We start from the raw sequence: 25,525 nt of genomic DNA, 5'->3' as shown, positions 1-25,525 counted from the left end.
AAGGTGACTTGGAGATTTGTGAACAGTATCGTTCAACAGTCTAAAGGCAGAAGTCGTGCTTTGTTAAATAAAAGTCAAACTGACTAATACAAACACAAATATGATATTCGCAGAATAGTTATGTATTTGTGAATAAGTTTCACACAAAGACAGCCTTTCAATGATCCAGCTCATTATATCAACACCTTACTTGGAGATGATTCAACTTTGGCTGCAACTTGGTAAGCAGGAGGAAACCGAAAGTATTAAAGGAGCTCAAAGCTTTCGCTTTCGCTCCCATGCGCGCACTTAAGTTTTAAGACTTCTCCATATGCTGTAAATTTGAGGTCTGTTTGTCTGCATTTCTTATGAACTGCATTATATTATCAGGGCACAGCTTTGTGATTAAACCTATTTTAGGAGCTGGTGCAGCATCAGGATAAAATATTCAATTTTATTTTTTCCGCTTGCAAGGTGGGAGCGTGGTTAAACTGCGCTCAAGCACCTTTGCACATGCATGTCTGACTTTTGAAAGTGAAGTTTTGTTCCCGTAAGACTCCAGTCTGTGTTGGAGATGGAAGCTAAGATGCACATGAAAGAGTGGCTGATAACTCAGATAGAGAGTGGGGAATACGACGGACTGTGCTGGGAAGATGAGGACAAAACTATGTTCAGGATTCCGTGGAAGCACGCAGCCAAGAAGGACTACAAACAGACGGAGGACGCAGCGCTCTTTAAGGTCGACCCTTTTTCATATTCCTAAAGTATATAATGTAAAAGTTATTGTCAAGTATAATTTGAGCAGGTTTTGAGTTTATTCCGATAAATAAATCGATTCAGGAACGCCAGTCTACTGTAAACCAATCAAACCAACATTCACCCTTAAATGTTTTTGCTAAATGTATTTTCAAAATACTTAAATAATAAATATTTGCACATTGTACCATGTTGAGATGCTATAATTGTAAACAGGTTTATAATTGCATATTATGAAGTAAAATATAGTAAAATGCTGTCCCTAGCAGAAGTTCGTAATTGTCAACTTTTAATCTCCATACCAAAAGTTACATTATTTGCCTAACTATTTTGATTTTATTATTTTTACTTTATTTTATTTTATTTATTTTTTACAAGGTACACTTTGTAGGCTATTTCTTCATAGATCCATGCCATTAAATCATTTTAATCCCGATCAGTTCATGAGGCAAAGGAAAAGGTTTCAAATATCCAGGAGACATCCATTAAGTTAAAGGTTTTAATTGGGTGCCCAATCAAAACATATTGGCCTGCATCCATCCATCTTGTTTTCAAAAGTTTGAAAATTGAATCTGGGTTATTTAGTCTGGAATGATGTGCTGTAGTAGGCTGGATACAATTATTGTTTTCTCTTCTTTCCTATTACCATTGCAGTAGAACAGTTCTTGAGATATGGGACAGACTGTCTACATACAGATTAATTCCTTTATAATCAGTTGATGCGGCTACAGCGCCACCTATAGGCCAAAGGGCACCAACGTTGTCCACTCAAATGTCGTTGACATAATACTGTGAATATTCTCATTTGTCCAGGTCATCGTTATCCCCAAAGAAATAAGAAAAAAAAAGTAAAAAGCAACTGGACTTGGTTATTTGTCTAGGAAGACGTTCCCCCCCTCATCCAAGAGGCTTCATCAGTTCATGTACGCAACTGACCAGGCTGGGACTCCTTTGAGGACAACAATGTCCACATCCTGGAAAGTGAGGACAGATGGTTTTGAAAGAGGAGTAAAAGAAGCCATCTATGTAAAAGTAGAGAAACAGAGGAGGAGGTCTGAGACACCACTTATCTCCAATTAACAATGCTGGCCTTTCATCCCTTCATGAGATTCAACAATCTAACCTCAAAGAACAACTGTTCACAAATGGCCTCCTGTGACTCCAATCACTGTCGTTTAGACTCAATAGTGCACTAACGAAGTCCAAACCTACTTCTCACCAACGACTGTCACTCTAACGACGGTCTTTGGCACTTGAAGCACAAAGGTTCCATTGCCATCATCGGCCTTGTGTGAGGTTAAATACCTGGATCTCCACACCAGTTAGTTGGACCAGTCCCAGCCTGGTCAGCCGCGTACATGAACTGATGAAGCCTCTTGGATGAGAGGTGAAACGTCTTCTTAGACTAATAACCAAGTCCAGTTGCTTTTGACTTAAATTTATTTTGGGACTCAGACATAATCTACACATGTTCTCCAAATGTGGTTCCATTAGCAGAAAGTGTTCAGGAGATATAGAATTTCAAAACTGTATGAAAAGTCGATTAAAAAATCCATCCAACTTTTTCTGGCTTTGTCCAGAGATGTTGCACTTAGCTGAAATATGTGTTAACCACACATTTTTAAAATTTTCATTTATTTATTTGATTATGCAACTAATATTTCAATCTTCACATTCAGGCCTGGGCCGTATACAAGGGCAAGTTCAGGGAGGGAAGGGATAAAGCTGACCCCACCATGTGGAAGACCCGTCTCCGCTGTGCACTCAATAAGAGCACAGATTTCCAGGAGGTCCCTGAACGCAACCAGCTGGACATAACTGAACCCTATAAAGTCTACCTTATCCAGCATGACAGTGGGGAAGCCAGAACACAAGGTAAAAATGATCACAACTGCTCCTTTCATATCCACTTATTGATTACATTATATGTGCATTATGTGTGTGTTGATCAACAGTGTCCTCTTTACACTCCTTGAAGAAATGCACCACAATAAGAGAGAGAAAACTGTAAATTAAAGCAAACAAAACGGGAATGAAATGTTGTATTTAAATAATGACCTTTTCGTCATTTCTCCTTCAGCTTTTCAACAATATAACGTGTATTTTATTTATTTATTTTTAAATTAAACGGCCTCTTTTGGGTTTCTTTGCTCTGATTTTTGTTCCCTCTTGTTGCTCTCTTAGTATCTCCCCAGACAAAGGATCAAGTGATCATTCAGGTTAAGAGGTCTCCAAAGAGTCCCGGTTTTCTGGACAAACAAGTAAGTCATATACTTGGCGTGAATAAGCTATACATTGAATTACTGTAGCACTGAACTTGCTTGACAGCGGGGAAATGAGTCATTTCATGCCACAGTGTGAGTGAGTTTAGATGGTGAACAACAGTGTGTTCTTACAACAGGAACCGTTTCAACTGATCTGATCTCTCAAAAGATATCCTAAATCTTAGCTGTAAACTTCATGTTGTGTTAGTCTAATCGTGGTTTCTGTTTTTGTAGCTTCACTGTGAAATGGAATCAATTCACGCAAGTAAAGAAGAAGTAAAACCATTGACTGGTAACAAACTCTATTCTCTTCTACAGAATTTCAAGCAGAGTTTCCCTTGAAAAGAAACTTAAATGATCAACCATATAATGGTCTATATCCATGTTGGCACAGTATTGTTCTGGCCTGCCATTTGAATACAACTCGAACAATCCAAACAGAGCCTGATCACATTTGTCCATATTGGGGCTACCAATATGGCTTCTTAAACGAGCCAACCAAAGTTGGCTTTGTGATCCTCTTACTTTTTCTTAGTTAAAAATTCTGGTTTTGAGTAGAGATATTCTGATAGAATTTTTTGGCCGATTAGTTCATAGACTGATTAGTTGTTTCTGCCTCTTCTAGCACTATCGCTCCCTGTAATCAAATTAGGCCCTTTTTTCTCCAATAATATTCCCTACTTGTATTTGGCCTTGGTCCATTCACAAGTTAACGCAAGTGTAACATGGGGCTTGTGAATATTTGCTTTCACTTGTTTCCCATCTTTGACCAATCTTTGGCCCACATGGGCGGATATACTAGCTGCCTATGTGGATCTATTGAACACATATACTGTATATTGACCCCATTTGGTTTGTAGAAATGCTGCCCTCTGTTGGGCCCACATCACATGATTTTGGTAGGATTTTTACTCATGAACATATTTGAAAAGCAGTTTGTTGTGTCCCATACTGTTTTGAGAAAGTACTGATTGAATAATGTCTCCCTTCGGCTTTAGATGATCTGATGAGGGAGCACATGTATTGTGAGCTCACAGGAAGAAAAACTGTCAATCAGAGTCTTGCTCCTATAACCTTTTTCAGCCCTGCACTTACTATATCAGGTAAGTCTATGGGATAAAGCATTAAATAAAACAAACAAAAAACAACATAACTGGCCTTTGCACTTTATGTCCTCAAACACAAGTCATGTTTTGTGTGGACAGACTTTCGTATGCAGGTGATGTTGTTGTACCAGGGCAAGAGGGTGATGAAAGTGACCACCAGGAGCCCAGATGGGTGCTTCATCCTGCAGGGCCGCGTCCCGTTGGGAAATGAAAGGATCTACGGGCCCTGCACTGCCCAGCAGCTCTCCTTCCCTTCCCCATGCTCTGTATCCCTTCCGCCATGCATGGTTGAAGCAATGAACCGTCTTCTTTGTCATCTGGAGAGGGGTGTGCTATTATGGGTGGCTCCTGATGGGGTGTTCATCAAGCGGTTCTGCCAGGGTAGGGTGTACTGGAGCGGTCCCATGGCGCGACACACTGACCGGCCCAACAAACTGGAGCGAGAAAAGACCTTTAAACTGCTTGATATACCCACATTTCTCAATGGTAAGACAATACATGCATACTTTAACCAAATGAAAAAATGCCTCTAAAATGCCTCTAAAAATCAGTTTGAAATTATTAGATACCTGTTAGTTTTATAAATAATATAAAAATGTTTGCGTACAGAGCTCCAGAGCTGTTTACAGGGTAAGGGACCCACACCTTCTTATGAGATTGAGCTCTGCTTCGGAGAGGAGTATCCTGACCCAAACATATCTAAAAACAGGAAGCTGATCATGGCACAGGTGGGTGGAAAAGAGACTATGGGTCAGGTTTTGTTTTTGTTTTTCTTCTCTTGCATATTTTCCATGAATGCATATGTGTTTTTTTTATTATCAGGGATTCAGTTTAGAAATGCTTTACTTTCCAGGCTGTTCTCATTCACTGTTTGTACTTATAGCCTACCAATGAAAAGTAATGCTCCATTTAATTTGTATATAAACCCCATAATCATGACAAAGTTTGCGTAAGGAGAAGGTCGGGGCAGATGGATGAGTCAACAAACACAGGACTTTCACCCAGAATGCTGCTGTTTGTGTCCCGTGTAAAACTAAAAGTCAAAGCTAACTATTTGTTACCTTACAAACATACTTATTTTAACCCAAACCATAATCTTTTCAAACAACCATGAGCTTGGACTTACAAAGTTTTTATTGATTTTATGACATGTTGAAAAGTATGAACAGGCTGAAAGGTACGCACATCCCAACAACTTTTTCAGGTACTGATCAAAAAATCAAACTAAAGAAGGAATCACATATTGTATTAAAAGCTCCCAGAAAATGTAAATTCTGCAACATTTTGATCTAACAGATATTTTCAACCAAAAGACAACAACCATCACAAAGCAGAACAAGCAAAATATAGACACAAACACATTCATCACTCAGGTGATCGTGATCTGCGTGATTCAGAGTCAATCTACTCTCCAACTTGACCAATCAGAGAAGAGCTGAACAATGCTGTCTGATTTACCCGCACAGGGGACAGAGCAGGCCTCTATGAGAAGGAACTAGAAACTTCAAGATTAACATTACAGGAATGACACATCAAAAGTTGAATCAGATATATATCATAAATTCCACAAATCATCCAGAAAAGACTATCAGCATGAAAACTGTACAAAGTTGTTTCTATTAATTGCTTGTTCAGCTCTGTGATAGTGGTTTGGCAATGCCTGAAGAGGATCTCAGTTAGATCGGAACTTTTGCACAATTAAAACTTTTAATACAGTATGTTGATCTTTTTCCTGGTTCTTGCCTTATGTTGAAAATAATGTCAACCCTTGTATATTCAACAGCCCAGGCTGAACCTAACAATTCCTAGGAACGCTTCCTCCTAGTCGAAGTGTAGAGTAGTATTTTCAAGCACCAGTAGAGGTCCTCATAATCACACTGAATGTGTACTACACTGTCTTGTTGGCCAGGTGGTGCCCTTGTTTGCAGTGGAACTGCTGCAGAGGTTCAACTTTGGAGAGAATGAGGAGAAGCAGACGATTCACACCTGCAACACAGAGGGAGAGAAGATGTAGGAGGACAAGGAAAGCTACCTTGCACCAGGGTGGCCATGGACAATATACACGTGGATTACTGAAACTTTATTCCTTCCCTGTGATCAACATGAAAGACATCCTAAGAGCAGAGAAAATAATACATAAGATAGAGCAAAATCATTGGAAATGTATATATGATGATGAAATGATGAATGTCTTGCATTGTAGACCTATTTGCAATGCACAATGGGAAATTCTTTATTTTGGTTACCTTACACTGGAGATCAAAATTAGAGAACACATTATTGATAATTGATTTATTCTAAAATATTGTTATTTCTTTACTGTTCAGAATTTAATAGAATATCTGCTGTTGCTATACCACTGCTGCCAACATGTTTTGTTTTTTTAAATAACCAAGACACCAAAAACCTTTATTTTGTGAAGAAATCTGAGCAAAATTTGAAAACAGTAAGAAGAAGAAGAGGAAGAAGAAGATTTAAACAATGTTTTGTTAGGGCTATATGATTAAAAAAGGATTCTTGCTTTGAATGACTTCAGCAAATCTGCTCTGTTTTGATCTTGGCCCAGTCACTGTAGTGGCTTTCTTAGCCATTACTTTGTCACCAAGGATTTTCCAGAGATTCTCTATGGGGTTTAGGTCTGGACTCTGGGCTGGCCATTTCATTGTTTCAATATTCTTAGCTTCAAGGAACTGCTTAACCCGTTATGTGTTACAGGGGGAATGGTCTTGCAAGATAATTGTGGGCTGATTGGGAGACAGTTGCAGTGGAGGTATTGCATGTTGCCAAAGGAGATTCACACAAGAGGCCCAACTACTCCTCCAAATTTAACTGACTTCTTTGGGTTCAGTCTTTTCCCCAGTCCTATGTCGAACATAATGTTTCCCATAAGACACAAATAAATTGAATGTACTCTCATCACTGAAGTCACTCTGGACCAGTTCTCCTCTGTCCACACAACATGCTCCTCAGCCAAGGCAAGTCTCGCCTTTTTTTTCTTTCTGCTGATGAGAGGTTTGGTCACTGCAGAGTGGGCTTTTAGTCCAAATTGTCTTAACGGACGAGACACTATGTGCGGAGGCAGATATTTGCCCTGTTCAGCACTGAACTGGCAAGCAATTCAAGCTGCAGCGTTGAACTGATTCCCTATTGAGAGTCTTCGCATAATCCTGTCCCTGTCGTGCACTTTTACGTGGACGACCGGCCTTTTTGAGGGACTTAAATTAATCTGTGTCCGCGTAAAGTTTCAGTATCCTTGAAATCAAAGACTTGGAATGCTCAACCTCTCTTGCAATGGCTGAGAGGGTCATCCTTTTATCCTTTATCTGGATGTCTCAGGGTTTCAGTCACCTTAGAGCAGCTTGCTATCTTGCAAATTAACCAGGAGAGCTGCCAGATAAATAGGGTGTTTCCAACAATGAAGTAAATTGTCACCAGGTGCCAGAATGACACCAATAACTGGGAGGTATCTGAAAGTATCAGAAAGTGTTCTCTAATTTTGTTCACTGCATTTTTTCACAAAATACAGGTTTTTGTTGTGCCTAGGTTATTTAAAAAACATGCTAATAAAGCAGTGGTATAGCCACAGCTGATATTCTGTCATATATCCATATCTATCTTCTGTCTTTTCCTGTCCAACATCCAACTAGTCTGGGAAGAGTTATCAGATATAAAAGAAAACATCTTGTTTAACCCAGTAAAACATGATACTGAACATACTGTTAATGTAAAAAAAGGTGCCTGTATTTTCATATTTAGCATGTATTAAATGCTAATTTAAGTGTATAGTACTTTATAACACATGCAGGTAATAAATTCACACATTAAATTAAATCTATAAAGCTTTTTTTCCTTTATTTCTAGCGAACATCATATAACAGATTCACAATTTTAAAAATATACATTTTTTTGTAGCTATAACATTTAAAAAGAAAAATCAACAAGTAAGGTTTTCTTTTTGAAAATAAAATTTTAAAAAAACAAACACAAAAACTAAAGTGAGAGAGTGTGCTGAATCAGAGGAGATACCCGTATCTGAGTTTAAAATACTTTCATCATTTTCCCTGCCTTCAAACAAATACAGTACATAAAAAATGAGATGGGGAACAGAAGCATACAGTACACAGGGGTCAAGAGTATTCACAAAGCATCATGTTCCAACGTGTTATTAGCACCATTACTCTCAGCCATACTGCCCTTTTTACTCTTTCCATCATTCAGTTTTTAATGGAAAAACACCATGAGTGTCGAGGCGATGTGGCACAGACCTGTCTGTGTGGGTGGGATTGTCTGTTACGCAGTTTTCATTAGTGTTCTCCCTTTCTCAGAGATAATGTTAAGAACATATTGGAGGGTAATGCCTTGACGAACAATCATTTGTTTGAAATGACTCCCAGTGATGAGAATAAAAAAGGCGAAGAGTTGCTCATACATTCACCTTGCTTGCTCAGGTCGACATGTAGACATCGGCTCAAAAGCAAGACAATTTAAAAAATAAAAATAAAAACGAAAATGCATTGCAAATTTGACATAGAGATTGCATTAAATCTGTTTAGCATATTTACTGTATATAACATTTGTAATGTAATATATATATTGTCAACTTTTGTTCATATATATCTGCACTTCTTCAATAGCGTTTACTTTCATAACACTGATTGAAAATCGATACCCTGCAGAAAACACTGTCAGTAAGTACATGTGTGGGACAACCATTACAAAAACAGAGTGAACACAGACAAGTGCTTGATTGTCTCACTAAATGTCTTCAGTGTGTCTGTAAGGAGCCATCCAGAGATCCTTCAGCTGCTGCACCTTTTGGGGGTTGTGCTAAGTAAGGTTGAGGAAAGGAAAGGAAAGGAAAGGAAAGGAAAGGAAAGGAAAAAAACAAGGGATAGACTGGGGTGGACTAAGTTCATATTTTGGGCAGCAGAGTGGACACCCGTAAATTGCGTTTTCTATTTATTTTTTTATTCCTTCCCTGCAACCCTACCTTTAGGTCTCTCCATTATTTGTCTTGGTAGGTGCAACAGAGACAAGGAGGGTGTGTGTATGTGCTTGTGTGTGTGTGTGTGTGTGTGTGTGTGTGTAGTATGCACGTATGCATTTCCAAGTTTCTACTGCCACTTCATTAGCTTAGAGCCATGAGGTAAATCCAGAAGGCTTTCATCAGTTCCAGTTGAGGGAAGGGTATCAGGGGCAGACCAGCGCCGCTTGCGTGGACGCAGCTGCTCCTGAGCGGGAAGCTCTGCAGCCAGAGCACGAGGAGGGGCCGGTGCGACAGGAGGTGGATGATGAGGAAGAGGGGGAGGAGGAGGAGGAGGTGGCATCTCCTGCCTGTGCGAGCTGCTGGTTTCTCCTGCAGCCCTGGAGAGAAGTTGCGTGCGATGAACCCTGGAGCCGGTACGCGTGTGTGTCCGGTGGGTTTGGGTTGGTGTGGGGGTGAGAGCCAGGCAGACATCCCCCTCCATAAGTGGGCGGCAGGGCAGGCCATACAGCTGTGCGGTTCTCTCTGGACAGCAAGAAGACCAGCCTCGGTCCTGCACAAAGAAGGGATACTCCACCAAGACCTTCAGTAACTCCTACACAAAACCACAACATTGTTACACACTTAACCAAGAGGTCTCTCATGTCTGTCACTTATTATCACCACAGTCTGACTTTGGCGTGGATTCACACGTGTTTAGATTTAAACTGATGTTTTCACATGAGGACATCTACAGCATAAACTGTGACTGATTTGCATTAACACTCTACTGGTCATGCAGAGAATCATTTATTTATTTTGTAAATAATGTAATGTAGACATCTGCTGGACTAGTGTAAGCTGAAGCATATATCTAAAGAGAAAGCTGACCTGAGTGTTGCGGTCTGTGAGGTGGACCTGCAGGTGGCTGAAGCCCTGTGCACTACTGGGGGAAATCAGCAGCACAGTGCAGGTGCTGAGGTGGAACTCTGGGGACGTATCTGCGCTCCTCAGGAAGTCTTCCGTCCGCAGCTCCTCCACCCGCTTCAACCGCCCGCTAGCCAACTCAATCAGAGAACCCTTGGTGAAGTGAGGTAGGAGCGCAGGGGGAGATGGGTGAAGGGCCGGGGGTGAGGTGTGAAGATGAGAAGGAGAGAACTCTCTCCCTCTGTCTCTTTCTCTGTCCCGTCGTCTCTCACGCTCACTGTCTCTTTCTTGGTCTTGTTGTAGGTGCTTCTTTTTATTTTGACCGCACTCCCTGTCCCTTTGTAGTACATTTTCTCTGTCTCTTTCTTGGTCTCTTTCCTGGTCTCTTTGCAACCTGTCATGGCTGTTAAGCAGGCCCAGGGGTGAGTGTGGTGAGTTCCGTAGATTGTGCTGCCTGGGTCCTGGCTCCCTGTGCAGGTTGTACAGAGCTGTTCCTGAGGGGCTGTAGGGTGGGTAGGCCTGGACCTGAGGGCTTGGGTGGCACACCGATCCCAAGGAGTAGTAGATCTGGGCCTCAGCTGGTGTGACCCCTAGGGGGTCCACTAGTCCTCCTCTTCCTGCCCTGGGGACCGGTCCGAGGGAATGGGGACTGGTGGAGAGTAAGCTGGTCTTAACTATCCCATGCGTATGTCTGTCCTGCAGTGAGGAATGTGACTCAGGGCCCTCCTGAGTTTGAGAGTCTGACAAAAATGGCCCTCCAGAATGGACACGGGATGTCAGATCCTCCTGCTGTCTCCGTCCACCGTTGGTATGAGAGCTGTGTGGACTGATGTCCAGCCTTGTTCTGTTGCTATCGTTCCCATATTCTCCTGTTAGTAGCGGCCTGGAGGTTGAGGCAGTCCTGCTGCCTGGCCCATCCAGGCCGTTAGGCCTCTTGCTCAGGTATCTATGTCTGGCTTCAACATAGCTTGTATCTTGAGGGTAGAGAGAGTGGTGGCTAAACAAGTATGATGGGGAGAAGAGAGAGGAGCTGTTGTCCCGCCGACCACTGTTAATGTAGGACCATATATCTCTAGATTCAGCTGGGAAGGGAGTCTTGAAAGAAGAAGCAGAGGAGGATGAAGGGGAAGGTGTCAAGGAGAGGGGTCCTTCCCCTCTAAGCCACCGGGAGTGGTGGGGCAGAGGTGAGGGGAGAGAATCATCTCTCCAGGCGGGAGACCCTGAGCCCCTCCTTTCGTTGACCTGCCCTGGGAAAAGGGGGAGAGAGACAGAGGGAGAGTAGCTCAGGTGCCATGGTAGGGGCAGGGGGAGGCCTGGTGCTGGAGCAGGAAGGGGTGGAGGAGTATGTAGGAGGTGGGGGTTTGGGTTAATCAGAGCTCGGTCCCTGTCAATGGCCTCTCTGCCTCCCTCCCCTCCTCCTGCGCTGGACCGACTCCGGAGCGGCACAGGAGGTTTAAACTCATCCAGAGGGATGTGGTGTTCTGCTGATCCTTGCCGAGACTCCCTCTTCTTTGGAGGGAGGCACTCTTTGCCACGGTCAGGGCTGGGATTCATGGGTTGGCTCCAGCGGCTCTGGGGGCCCCCTGTGTGTGGGTGTAGGCTAGGTCACATGGGCAACACGGGAGAATGAGGGGCGCAGACAGAGGGGAAGGCTGCTACACAGCATCACTGTCAGATCACTGTTGATTCTTTTGTACTGATGTGCCACTCATCTAGAGAGAAAGTGAAAGAGGACAGAAACAGACACAGGATAGGTAAAAAAGGAGGGAGAGGATAGAGACAGAAGAAAGAGAGATTATTAAGTATGAGTGCAGAAAAAGTACAGTCTGTCAGGTCCTGGCATCAGTTGTAGTTGAGACTTAACTGTCAGTCTGTTCAGACATGCAAACAAACATTCAGCTGCATCAGACAGATGGCAAGAAATCAGCCAGCGACTCTAATGAAAAGGTTAGAAACTCGTAGCTTGTCACTAATTAGTCATTACCTATGTGCACTGCGGTGGGACTGAAACTACCCAACTTACTTATTTCATTCAAACACATTACTCCCACATGTGGACTAAAAATACATTTAGCAGCCAATGAAGTTCAAAGGCAGTATGTGAGTGTGTGTGTGTGTGTGTGTGTGTGTGTGTGTGTGTGTGTGTGTGTGTGTGTGTGTGTGTGTGTGTGTGTGTGTGTGTGCTAAAACACACACACATACTGCACTCACAGCAGGAGAGTTTTCATCTCTGACTCTCAGGGGATGATTGGAATATGTAGATATGTTTTTGTACCACTTTCATGAACCACCCCCACGACACCCCCGGCCGTTCTCTGTATTCCATATGAGATTACTACTAGCAGCCCCCACCCCTTCTCTTTCAGATACACACACGGACAGCAACAGACACACAAATACTCCCTCAGGCGGCTGTACTTACTCCCCCAGTGATAAGCAAAGCTGGTCACCACCCACCCAAAAGCTGACAGAAACATTGTTGATATTACCACCAGTTGTTGTGGATGCAGGATATGTGTCTTTGCATATTAATTATGTGTCACAGCAGGGGTGTGGGGAAATGTTTGCGATTGTCTGTGTGTGTGTGTGTGTGTGTGTGTGTGTGTGTGTGTGTGTGTGTGTGTGTGTGTGTGTGTGTGTGTGTGTGTGTGTGTGTGTGTGTGTGTGTGTGTGTGTGTATGTGCATGCATGCATGTGTGCCATGTTTGTGGGCATGTGTAATTTTCTTTTTCTGGGAGATATGTGTGAAAGTGTGTTTGTCTGTTTAGGTCTTTGTGTGCGTGTGTGTTTGTGTTCGAGTCCTCAAATGTGTCAGAGATTTTTGCAGCCTTGTTTCATTCAGTGAGAAGCGCGGGGGAGCTCTACTCATTCTTTTCCAAACGTTTTAAATGAGCTCTTTTGAAGTGAGGGTTGCCGCACCACCAGCCCAGCTGTTCCCTCCACCACCATCACCACCATCACTGCTCCTGCCGCCGCCACAACACCACAGCACCATGCTGCCACTCAGCCCCGCACTCAGCCACAAGTCTGTCTCAACAGCCTACCAACTCCCTGCCGTCTCACCATCCACCACACTGTCACCATGGCAACTGTGTCCACACACACGCACACACATCCACTCGGTTAGAGAGGTTAGATGGGGATACTCCATGGAGAGGCGGGTAAACTGTTGCTCATCAAGTGACTTGGTCCAAAAACAGAAAGTGTTAGAGTGGAGCAAGCTGTCAAAGCATCTGAGTGGAAAACTGAAGATGGGTGGTGAGAGGAGGGGGATTCATTGTCCCCAGACACTGACAGGACTGGTGTGATGGAGCAGATTGTGGGAAATGTCTATGATTGACAACTATCAGGTCAACAAACATATTGTTGTGATGGTAAAACATTTTAAGTCCAGTTGAAGTGATATTTTTTCAGTTCAGCTGAAAGATAACATGGCCTTCTGTAGGCTGGAAAACCCAGTGACCTCTGGGAAAAAAACAACGCTTTTATTCAAAGAAAAGATTGCCTGAGACAGCAGCTGCAATCATTTGTGAAGTAGTCCATACATATCTTCATTTAAATATTTCTAGAATAATCAGTTTTTTATCAAATTAATCATGATGATCTAATCAATGTATCAAATGTGACAACTATAAATATAATAGGGGTAATATTGCATCAATTACTCAAATAAAATAGAGAAAAATAGTTGCCAATATCATTTATTATAAGTATCACACTGTTGGGGTGTAGAAACAGACACAGGTGTTCTCATGGGTTCCTTCCATTTTACACAATATGCAAAAAAAAAAAGAAAGTTTCCTAAACTAATATTCGGTTTTTGTTCTCTTCAGATGACATTGATTACATAACTAATAATGTTTCGAGGGGTAGTACTTGGGGAGTATTTTATTCTTGGTCGGTCCTTGTAAATATACAGGTATATACATATAAATATTACGGTACATCATAAATCTAATTTGCCAATTAAAAAAGAAAAAGCAAAACCACAATACTTCCCACGTAAAAAAAGCTGAGCTTAGTTCACACTAAAAGGTCTGTATATGTCTAACTTATCAATTTTTAATACTTGGGAACTCTACTTCACCTTGACTGCACAATACCTTGTCGAGAATCCAGATTTCTTACATTAAAAAAATCTGGTATCAGTATCTCTCCTCAAATGACTCTGACACCCCTGTCATTTTGACAGCCCTTATGATAACGTTTTTCAAAATAGAACCAACATTAAATTACCAAAAAAGTACAAGAAAACAAAGAACACAATTGTGCATGTGGAGGAGTTTGCAGAGAAATGTCTTCTAACAGAATACTCCTACACTGTGCAGACATGCACAAAGAGCGGGAGTTTAGCTGGTGCTACGGTGCTCACAGCATTTAAAAACATAAAATCTGATGGATAACAGGCATAGTTATAGTATACATAGCTAACAATTAAATAACTCTCAAGACTTTTGACTTGAGCATAAACACATAAAATCATTTTTGCATTTATGCCTCCAAACGTAAAAAAAACAGAACTATAGAATACTAGTCTTTAGTTTTGCCAGTTTTACTATCAAACAAAACATCAATTGATTGTCCAGAAGTGCTAATTGCAATATAAAAGCTGTCTATAACAGCTCTTTTAAACCAAAATAGCAGTTATAGAATACCGAGCATGCAGACGGGTTGATGGAGTCTGTAGTTGTTGTGATGCGATGTGAGACTGACCTTAGTGCGGGCTGAGCAGACGTCCCAGTCTTGGCAGTCATTCATATTCCTGTCCTCCCGGAGGGTCAACCCACTCCTCTCACTGTGCTACACTGCTCCTCCACAGCACTGCCGCCAGTTATAACAGATATCAGCAGCCTTCAGCTACACACTGCCTCTGATCTCTGTACGCATGAAATAACACCAGCGAGCCCACCAAACTGAGGGAAAGAACTGAGAGCCTGCTATCTGTCTCGTTGTGTATGTGACTGTGTGTGTGTCAAGAGAGAGAGAGAGAGTGTGTGTGTGTGTGTGTGTGTGTGTGTGTGTGTGTGTGTGTGTGTGTGTGTGCGCGTGTGTGTGTGTGCAAAGGGCTGAGGAAATGAGTAATATCTAGCAGTGAGAAACATGTCTGCTATGCAGAGCCACACAGGCAGACCAGTTGCTGCTGCCGCCCACTTGCTTTAATCACTGTGAGGGATACAAACATGCATACACACTCATATTATGTGCGTACACACACAAACAGTCAAGGATGCAGCACATACATATTATATACTAGTAGGCGGTATAGGTATGTTGACTATATGCCACTTTTGTTCTGTCTGAAGGTACGCTTTCCATTTAAGTTTCCCCATTTATGTAAATGTTTCTTTAAACGTGAAAAGTCATGAATAAATCAATTAATCAGTCATGAAGCCATGAATCTATAGTTCTGAAGACATGTAGGCACATAAAAGAGAGGGAAGGATGGATGGGAGGAAGACAGACAGTTGATGAGAGACAGGGAGGGACGTGGTAGGAGGCTCATCCCACACACACTCTCAGACTTAGGCTTTTGCTGCTGCCTCTGACTCAAAACTAAACCTCACATCAATCAAGCATGCACACACAAACACACACACACACACACACACACACACACACACACACACACACACACACACACACACACACACACACACACACACACACACACACACACACATACACACACACACACACACACACACACACACACACACACACACACACACACACACACACACGCACACACACACACGCACACAAATCTTACACTAGTTCTTTTTGTTTATCTGTAGTTTTCATTTGAAATTGTGTCCTTTGTTCTCATCAAAGCACTTTGTGACAAACCTGTTGTTTAAGGAGCTTTTATGAATACACTGACAGACACACAGAGGCTCATATGCTAACAAGAGCACTGCAGGAGAGCTCTGAATGACATGCCTCAGTGATTTAGTCAGCGTAAGTGAAGTATGTTGGTATGGCTGGTATGGCTTATTCAGACTGAATCGGTGAGAGCAGTGTAGCTCATTCACGGCAATAAATCAGAAACCTGTCAATATAGAAACTCTTTACAAAATAATAGATAGGCACAGGGTTGAAAATGCAATGCCATGCAAATAACCCCTTCATCTCCTCCTCAAAGAAAAAGGGCCGCACCTCAGTTCAAACAAGGTTTTGTTAATAACCAGTGTGCAAAAGGCATTAAAGGAACAAAAACTTAAATTGAAGCACAGGGAAAAATAGGATATAATGAAGCAATCATCTCATAATTGGTGGAGAATTATAAAACCCAATCTTTGCAGTATGTTCTTTTTTCTTTTTTTCTATGAGAGTTCCAGGCAATCCAACCTTTCAAACACAGAGCAAAAAGTATACACAACGTTTTGAAATTAGAGGTTAACCATGCCGAACTCCGCAACCTCTATGGACTGGAAAGTAAATCAGATTTGGATGTGCGTGTAGACACATCAACTTGAAGGCCACATTTAAACATCCTCACAGTGAGTTAACAATTGCCATGATAGTCTCCCCTGGCCTTTCTGAGATTACTTTAATTTTTCAAAGAGAATGCTGTCGGAAATGTTGTGCACTGAGGTTGTGTGGGCACAGCAGTGTCTGCTCTGGCAATTGCTGCATCTATGTGGGTTTATTACAAGTCTCACAATTAATAGAATAAAGATTCATTTTGGAGCAGTTTGGAAGGGATAAACAATATTGTGAGGTTTTTGTTTTGATAGTAGGGCTGCATTGTAATGACAAATAGAAATTAAATCCCTATACAGTCTTTAAAAAAATGTATTAAGAATATGTAATTGTGAGCAATACATTAATTAGAAACAAAGACTTTATGATGATACAAAATAACGGAAAAATCCATCTGTTCATAATTGTATTAATATTCAATAAAAAAAGAGTCAATAGGCAAAGAATTTAAGGTTTCTTAATTTATAAAAGCTGGTTTACAAACACGACAATTGTACTGTAGTATAGTTTGCTTTTTGTTTTTAACTAAAAAACCGTAATAACTAATTTGAAAGTACAGTTGGTAGTATGTCACCTCTATAAACTGCTCATAAGGTGTCAGAGTTGACTTGGAAATTTGTATTGAAGTGTTTAACATTATATACCACATAAATAATTCATTACAACAATATGATTTAAACTCAAGGTCACAAGTAATATATTGATTAAAAAAATAAAAATAAAACAAATGTAAAGTTCTAAAGCAAATTCAATTATTAGAAAGTAAGTAAGTACTTAAGTAGGTACAATAATGGAGCAAATTCCATGTGTCACTATGTGTTGACTTTTTTTTTTGTTCTTTTGTAGACTTTATTGTTATAGACTTAAGTTCTCTATTTTCCGATTACAAATGAACGCAGCACAATAGTTGTGACGATCTTGGCCAAAAGACCAACAGCGGTTGGGACGTAGCAGCGTAACTAACATGGCGGTGGATTTGCCTTTAGAGAGGGAATGTTGCCACAGACGCAGATATTAGAGAAAGGCAAGTAGAAGTGCTTTAATTAGTGGGTCATATGATCAATCACCATTGTTTTAACTCACTCTGTGACAGATAGTAACTTAAAATACTATTAAATGGATGAAAATCTTACAGAGTACAACTTAAAATCTGCAGTTCGACATATTCTGCAAGCAGAGGACAATACTTAGATGAGCTTAAATTGAAATCCCGGCGTAAATTCATCCCAGGGTCCTTTTCGGTAAATACACTTATCAAATAAGCCATCGAGACAGTTTTTCCGTGTAACAACTATTAACGGAGAAATCCCAGATAGTCGCTAACATTCGCTAGCAGTTGAATGCGGCTAATACTGATTAGCTCGGGGCAGCACAGTGAATGCATTAAAATGGCTTTTTTAACCACTAATACTGTTCAACATAACACAAAACCTCTGCAGTAGCATGATAAAAGTTCCTACACATTAACCAAAAGTAATTTTTTAGGTAATTAAAGCATGGCAATTTGGTATAGCCCCAAAGAGGGATGGTTTTGAGCTCTGTTCACATCGATTTAAGGAATTTTTGGGGGATTTTCTGCAGTTTTCGTGAAAATGTCTAGGTGAATCTCTGAGAAAAGTCATAGCACTCCATCCCCAATCATTCTGCACATTTCGATTTATTTTTTGCGCATATGTTGGCAAGGCTTTGAGAGCTTTGAGTCAAAATTTAGGTAGAAGATAAAGAATAAAAAGAAACCCGACAAAGGCACATTATTTGCTTGCTGCGCATCAGGCACGCAGAATTAAATCATATCACTAGTCAGTGTGTGATATACATTCATAAATAATAGTCCAGTCATAGTGAAAGAGGAGAAAATAAAGCAAGGACGTGGTTCATCAAAGGGGAGTTTACTACAATATAGAGGTATAGAAATGACTGTTGTGTTCTACTTATGTATGCACACTTTGATATTTAGCATATTGAAGACGCACAAACACAGAGACAGGCAAACATCAACACTAGCAAACTCACAGTGGAGTCACACTGTGCTGTCAATCATTTATGACACCACTGAGACATTTGGGCACTCTTTCTCCATCTCATGCTTGCTGTTCCTGTCTGTCTGTCTGTCTCTCTCCACACACACACACACACACACACACACACACACACACACACACACACACACACACACACACACACACACACATAAACAGGGTCAGGGCTGAACATGAAAAGGTCAGATGAGTCACACAACACCCGACAAATAATAGTGATGGAAGTGTAACTAAGCAGTAAAAGGGGTCAAAGACCTCCACAGGTGAGACCTCTCCTCGTTTGATTGAACATGAAACAACTTAGCCTCGTTCCTTTTCGCCATTAAAATGTCAATTTGCTTTTCTTTTCTCTCTCTCTTCCTCATGCGTAGCCTCGTATGGGGTGTCTGATCACGTTTCAGGCTGAGTGGGGGATCTATGATGGACGTCTGATGCAGCAGAAATTTGTTGCTGAATGTAATAGATCTGAACAGAGGGGAGAGTAGAGGAGAGTGGGGGAAGGGGGCTAGAGGGCACAGCAGATAGATAGATAGATAGACAGACAGACAGACAGACAGACAGACAGACAGACAGACAGACGGACAGGCTTTTTTATTTTGATCTAATTTATTTCTATTTATTATTTTGACAGTATTAATTTATATGTACATATTTTATATACATATTTTTTATTATGTATTATTTATTTTATTTATTTCATTTTGAACATTTATTTTTCAGTTGAATTATATTTAAAAGTTAAATATATTTTTAGATGAGATATTAGATAGAAAGATAGACACACACACACACACATAGACAGACACACACACACACACATATATATATATATATATATATATATATATATATATATATATATATATATATATATACATATATAGTTCTGGGAGGAAATCCCCCCTGTGTATATAGATAGATAGATAGATAGATAGATAGATAGATAGATAGATAGATAGATAGCTAGAGAGTCGGAGTGATGGCGGGGGGAGGGGGGGGGGGTGAGGGGAGGAGGGGAGTACTACTAGCCGTGTGTGGTGGCTTACTCCACAAGGAGCCGGGCTAAGCTGATAAAAGGACAGGGTGATACAGGCAATAGCTTATTGGGCAAAAGGCCAGGCCAGTCTTCAGGGCTCTGACCCATTCTTTAACGCGATGAGCCAGCAGCCCTGCACGCAAAGATTTAGATTTACTCTTTGTGGAAATGTCCTCAAGCATGACAGACTTGCACACCTTGATGGGAAAATCTGGTGTATTTGATGAGGAATACGATTGACCATGTGTGCCATCAGTGCAGCAAAATTAAACAGAATTTACTTTAAAAGCAGAGTTGTGAACAGACCATGCTAAATATGTAAGAAAAGAGCTGATTGGAAGAGAGCAGAACAGTGTGAGTGTAGCAGACTAGAGGGTGACACCTGCAATGTATTGTTGGGTTAATCCCTGTGAATCCCAACTGGTACGGCCTAAGGAAGGCTTAGTATAGTTCTGGGAGGAAATCCCCCTGTGTAGTGGTACAGGCCATTAGCCCCTAGGGTATAAATAGGGCAGCTATGGCTCTTAAGCTGGCTTTTACGCAATATCAGTTAAAAATATGACTTGACTAATTACATGCAGGTCAGCCAGTCAGCAGAACCAAAAATTCCTCCACCTCGTTCTCCTTTTCCTTTGACCATGGCAGACTACCGCAGTGTTCCTCAGTTCCTCTGCTCCTGTTAATACACACATACTGTACATACACAGCACATGCAGAGGTCAGCAGGAAACAAGTGGAACAGTTAACAGGTATTCTGCAAACCTCATGGCTGACATTTTCTAAGGTGGGTGTGATGTTGTTTTCATTCATTGACATTTAAATGCTTCTGACGGGAGTTTCATTTTTGCACTTTTCCACTGCTTTAATCTGATAATATGCCTCATCTGCACAAGCTACATTTTCAACCACAAAGATATGAATTTGGTTTCATTGTGTTGGCATCATATGCATCAAAAGCATGTACAAAGCCTGAAACAAACATTAAATGTGCCACTGTTCTGGTAGTGATGTGACATACTGCTGGAGCACAGTCACTTGTTTTTTCTATGTTAGTTTGACAAACTTTTACCTGCTCAGCTGCACTGGCTCACAGGTCGCAGTCACTCTCACTAGTTTGTGACATGATTAGCCTAACTCAGAGCCTTTGATGCGAGTAGTAGTCTCACGCCATGAGATCAATACCTTACAAGGGAGGGGGGGGATTGAGGGAACAGAAGAGGATAGAGAAAGAGAATGGGACAAAGACTGATTGGGTAGAAACAGCTTGAAAGAGAGAGGAGAAGCATGTATGTATGTGTGTGAAGGCAGGGTGGGTGGGTGATGGGGTTACTTTTCGTTCCAAAAACTTGTTGTTTTTGGCGACTGATAGTCAAACTTGGTTTTCTGTTGGTTCTCTTTAGCAGCGAAATGTCAGCAAGCTGAAGCAGCAGCAAGACTTCTCCACTGAGCGAGCATGGCCAGGTCACCCATTGGAAGCTCAAGAGCCGTTCATTTTAAGAGTGACTGTCTAGACTGGCTTCAAAGATACTGTCTGGAGTACCTTTATCACTGCCGGTATTCAAGGCAACATTTCTATACAGCACACTGCCATTATTGCTATTGCTCTACAACCCCTCCCACACCAAATCTGCTACCCAACCACACACAGTCACAGCCGTTTACGCAACACACGTTTTATGCTGTTTGTCAAAGAGGGTGCTGCAAATTATATTGAAATAGGATTGAGTGGGCTTAATGCTTGTTTTCAAAATGAAAATAGGGAGAGTCCCACTTGATAGAGAACCTTTACAACGCAGCTATTTGATAATCACTGCTATTAATTAGAAAAAAAGAAGTCAAATTAAATTAGAGGAATATGTTTTGCTGAGTGATTTTAATGTTACGTAGGATAAAAAACAAATGAATAGTGGAGCAGTGGTAGGGAAAGTGATACACAACTTCAAGACAGGCTTTCAACATGCTATTGATGTCATAGGCTACTGGATGTCTCAGATGATACACTTTCTGTGCAGTGATACCAAAACGATACTGTGCAATATATGTGTGTTGTTGTATGTGTGTTGAGTGCTGGGCTCCAGCAGTAGATGGCTGTAAAACTGTGGGCGTAAGTGGTGGGTGGTAGGGTTGAAAGGTCGTTGACCCCTATTGTAGATGAAGTGTGGAGGAGGAGAAGAACATACTGCTTGATCATACACAAGAGTTAGCGAGTCAAGGCCGAAGAAAACGATCAGTACTAACAACAAAGAGCGTACGCACATGCACACATTCGCGTGCATACACATCTTCTTCCCTTCACCCATATGCGGGTTTGAATGTAAATGCATCCTATGAAATACCACTTCCTGCACTTCCTTCTCATGGGGCACCCCCACCAACAGGTGTGTTGTGTCTGTCACCTTAAAGTAGTCTGGCACGGTGTCAACTGTATTCAAACACCTGCCTCTATTTGGGATTATTCATCATACTCCTGGCTCCTCGGCTGAGCTCCCAGGCCAATTCTCATACCCTTCAAATGTGAGAGAGAACATTTGGCATGGAGGTCCCCTCGACACATTCAAAAATGCATTAATAGCAAAACTATTTGACGATCAGCATGTATCTTATAGGATAGATTTGTGAAATATCATTGAGTTGCTATACTGTCTCCTAGATAACTTGCAGTAAGGCAAGGTCATTTTGGATGTAGAGCCCTGTATGCATGTATTGATATATTGCATATTTCTTGATTTGTCAATTAAATTTAGGATAATTTAAAAATTATGTGAGCCTTTTTATATACTTTTTCAATTAAAGGAGAGTGCAAGCTTATGCACATGCAAGACATGCAAGTCAGTATTTTGCCCATAACTGTGACAAAGTTATTACACAAATAAAGTTAGGAGGAGGTATAAGGTATAAGGAGTTATGTAGCCGCAAATACCTGCTAAGCCCCAACAATTTACTGACACACTTGCACAAAATCATATAATCATACAAATATGTAGTCTTTGCATGAATGTACACTTCACTCTCTAAGTTTTCCCTCTTAGTCTCTTTCACTTTCATTCCCCCCACCCCACCCACTCTCTGTCTTTCCCTTTCACTCAACTGGCTGGCTGTTTGAGAGCACACACTCAACGTGGGTGAGAGTGCTAGAGTATGACTGTCACCACAAGGTGCAGGTTGTGTGTATCTGCCTGTCTGTACGGTGCTGTAGATGGAGAGGCACAGCAGGGCGTGAAAGAGCGCTGCGATAATGACAGGCCATGCATTATATAACATACAGGTTGCATAAGGAGAAGATTATTTTAGGTCCAGATATTGAGGATGTATAAGTAATTTTTTTTACGTGGTTGCATAGCACTATCTCTAAGTGCAAGGATGTGTGTTTGTGTTAAAATGTTCTAAAATGTGTTCATTTTTTGTGGCTTCTTTCGAGGCGTGTGTGGGCGTTAGTAAACTAAGTGTATTATGTGTTTGTAAGAAGGGGGCATTAATGTTTTCAGATTTCTTTCATAGCTATCTGCATATCAAAACAAGTATGTGGGAATGTTGGCACATTTGTGTACAGTGTGCATAAGGGTGTCTTTATTGCAAGCTCCCACTCATTATCACTTTTAGACTTCAGAGAGATTCACTTGAAAGGGGCTGATTCTCCTCGTCGGGAGCAAACCTCGTAACTTCCAGTTTTGATGATATTCGTGTTTGAGCTTGCGGTAAAAAACAAACAAACATGCTCCTCTATGGGCTGAACAAGTTTTATGAATCTCTCCCTGCCATTCAGGCACAAGGTTATGGTCCTATAGGATGTTTTATGTGGAGTCATAGAAGTGAGGCTGAGCAGATAGAGTCTCCGTGTGCCACTGCCTCCACTGTGCGCCTTGCTCCATGCATGAGTGTGCCCCTGTAAAAATAGACCTCTTAAAGGGCCAGCAGCCACTCAACCTTCTCCCACAAGAGGCCTGTTCGGCTCTTCGGGGTGACACTACTCAATAAGGAACATGGGACGGGAGAACATGCTGTATTTGTCATTCAGTCCACAGTCACATGTTTTTCTGTTTCCCATGAGATACAGGAACAAACCTACATTCAGCTTTTCTTTCTCATCTTTACATCATTCAGGAAGACACTTCTCTGTTACATAGCCAGAGTCATAAAACAAAGCTCCAGGTTTATATTAGTTCTCGCTACACCATGATAGTGACAAATCCAACAATAGAAAAGGGGAAGGAAAATTGCTCATTTTATATATGAAGCACATTTTGTAACTGTGCACTTAAAACGAGCATATCTTGAAGCAATCTCTCAGTGCCACAAGACTTCCTGGACACTCCAGCAGATCGTCCACGTAATTGAAATAAGTGAATTAACTCAGCGGGGACAAATGCTACACATTTTGCTCGTCAGACATCTATAGCTGAGAACTATCTGAACCTGTGAAATTTTCCTATAAGCAGCATATGGGGTATTACTGCAGCAGAAGGACAGCGCCTGCTGTAGCAGAAATAGACATAAAGAAATCATAATCGTGCACATTGGCGTAGTATTTCTCCATCGAGAATGGTGAGAAATGAGGAGGGCTTTGGGTGGAGTCAATAATAGAACCACAAACATAGCTCTGTGTTCCCAACAGAGGGATGCAGAAACAGATACATTTAGTCCTTGACAAAGCGGTGTTGTTAAGTTGTCATTTAAAATTAAAGGTGACATTGGGAGTTCTTTCACTGCATGTTTTCTCACCTATCCTGAATAAGAAGTTAGATTACAGATGCCTGATGCACCTGCACACCTGCACATCCTCCCTTTGATTGCAGGAGACCATTCCCAGATTTAGATCCAACATCTGCACCTTCTATTTTGTCTCTCCTCCTCCTCCCTCATTCGATCCCTTTCCAAATTTTCCCCCAACTCAACAAACCTCACCCTCTCCAATCTCATATCCGTCCCTCCCAGTTTAAGTGGGCTCCTCCAGGGCCCTTGGCTATCTCTGGACCAGGGCTATTTAAGCCCACTGCTCTAATTCTGAAAGTCCTGATCTGCCGTCATGCTCAGTGATGAACCTCCACCTATCACTTTCTGTGTGTCTGTCTGTCTGTTTGTCTCCCTCTTCCTCGCACACTCCTTGTCTCCGGATCTGTCACACTCTCCCTCTTGTTCGAACTCTGTTTTGCCCTTCCAATGCCACAATTACACCCACTCACAGGTGCTGATTTACATGAGTGCTTACGCTCATTCACACACACACACACACACACACACACACACACACACACACACACACACACACACACACACACACACACACACACACACACACACACACACACGCACACGCACGCACACACACACACACACACACACATACACACACACACACACACACACACACACACACACACACATTTCAAATATATTTCTCCCTATAATTAACCCAGCTCACTCTCGGGGTGACAGGTACCGACAGAAACTCATGAACCAATTTCCTCAGAGCATTCAAACAGCATGTCATGTTTATCCCTTCATTCAAAGTTGCTAACACACCTGCGCTCCCTCTCTTTTACACACAAACGCACACACACACACACACACTCAGAGGTGGAGGTGTTGTGGTCACATACCTCGCCGGGTGCCTTTGTGTAGCAGGTAGCAGAGAGTTTACTCATTGGATCAGGCAGCAGCAGGCACGTAGGAATATCCAGTTTTGAGACCGCAAGTCTCGTCCTTCTCTCTACTGCTCAGCCTCCCCTCCCTTCATCCTATTCCTGCCTCTCCTCCTTCTCACTCTCTAAACGCCTCTTTGCTCTCTCTCCCTCTATCTCCCTGTGAGTGCGCTCTCTTTCTCTCTCCCCAGCTTGCTTGATCTCTCCAACCCCCTCCCTCCTCCTCTCTCTCCTTCACTCTAACTGACACACACCTTCTATCTCACCCTTACAACTTCATTCTACACTCATCTCTCTGAGTAAGTCTCTCTGACACACAGTGACACTTGATAA

At 41.7% G+C, this 25,525-nt stretch overlaps 2 protein-coding genes across 2 annotated transcripts; one reads left to right on the top strand and one right to left on the bottom strand.

The window, feature by feature from the left end:
• Window positions 1–553: 553 nt before the first annotated feature.
• On the top strand, window positions 554–6,119 carry irf10 (interferon regulatory factor 10; the record flags this gene model as incomplete). Its single annotated transcript, XM_083920506.1, has 8 exons — window positions 554–718; window positions 2,415–2,610; window positions 2,920–2,996; window positions 3,234–3,291; window positions 3,998–4,102; window positions 4,205–4,591; window positions 4,715–4,833; window positions 6,015–6,119. 8 exons carry the CDS (start codon window positions 554–556, stop codon window positions 6,117–6,119), a joined length of 1,212 nt encoding a protein of 403 aa, XP_083776632.1.
• A 3,100-nt stretch (window positions 6,120–9,219) lies between these two features.
• Window positions 9,220–25,247, bottom strand: LOC310952255 (uncharacterized protein; the record flags this gene model as incomplete). Its single annotated transcript, XM_083920821.1, has 3 exons — window positions 25,151–25,247; window positions 9,960–11,707; window positions 9,220–9,684 (listed from the first exon to the last, which is right to left on the bottom strand). Exons 2-3 carry the CDS (start codon window positions 11,547–11,549, stop codon window positions 9,220–9,222), a joined length of 2,055 nt encoding a protein of 684 aa, XP_083776947.1. The 5' UTR covers window positions 11,550–11,707; window positions 25,151–25,247.
• Between the last annotated feature and the right edge of the window lie 278 nt (window positions 25,248–25,525).

This window comes from Echiichthys vipera, assembly GCF_963691815.1.
Source record: "Echiichthys vipera genome assembly, chromosome: 9".
Taxonomy (NCBI): domain Eukaryota; kingdom Metazoa; phylum Chordata; class Actinopteri; order Perciformes; family Trachinidae; genus Echiichthys; species Echiichthys vipera.
This window is presented reverse-complemented; position numbering and strand designations above follow the sequence as displayed.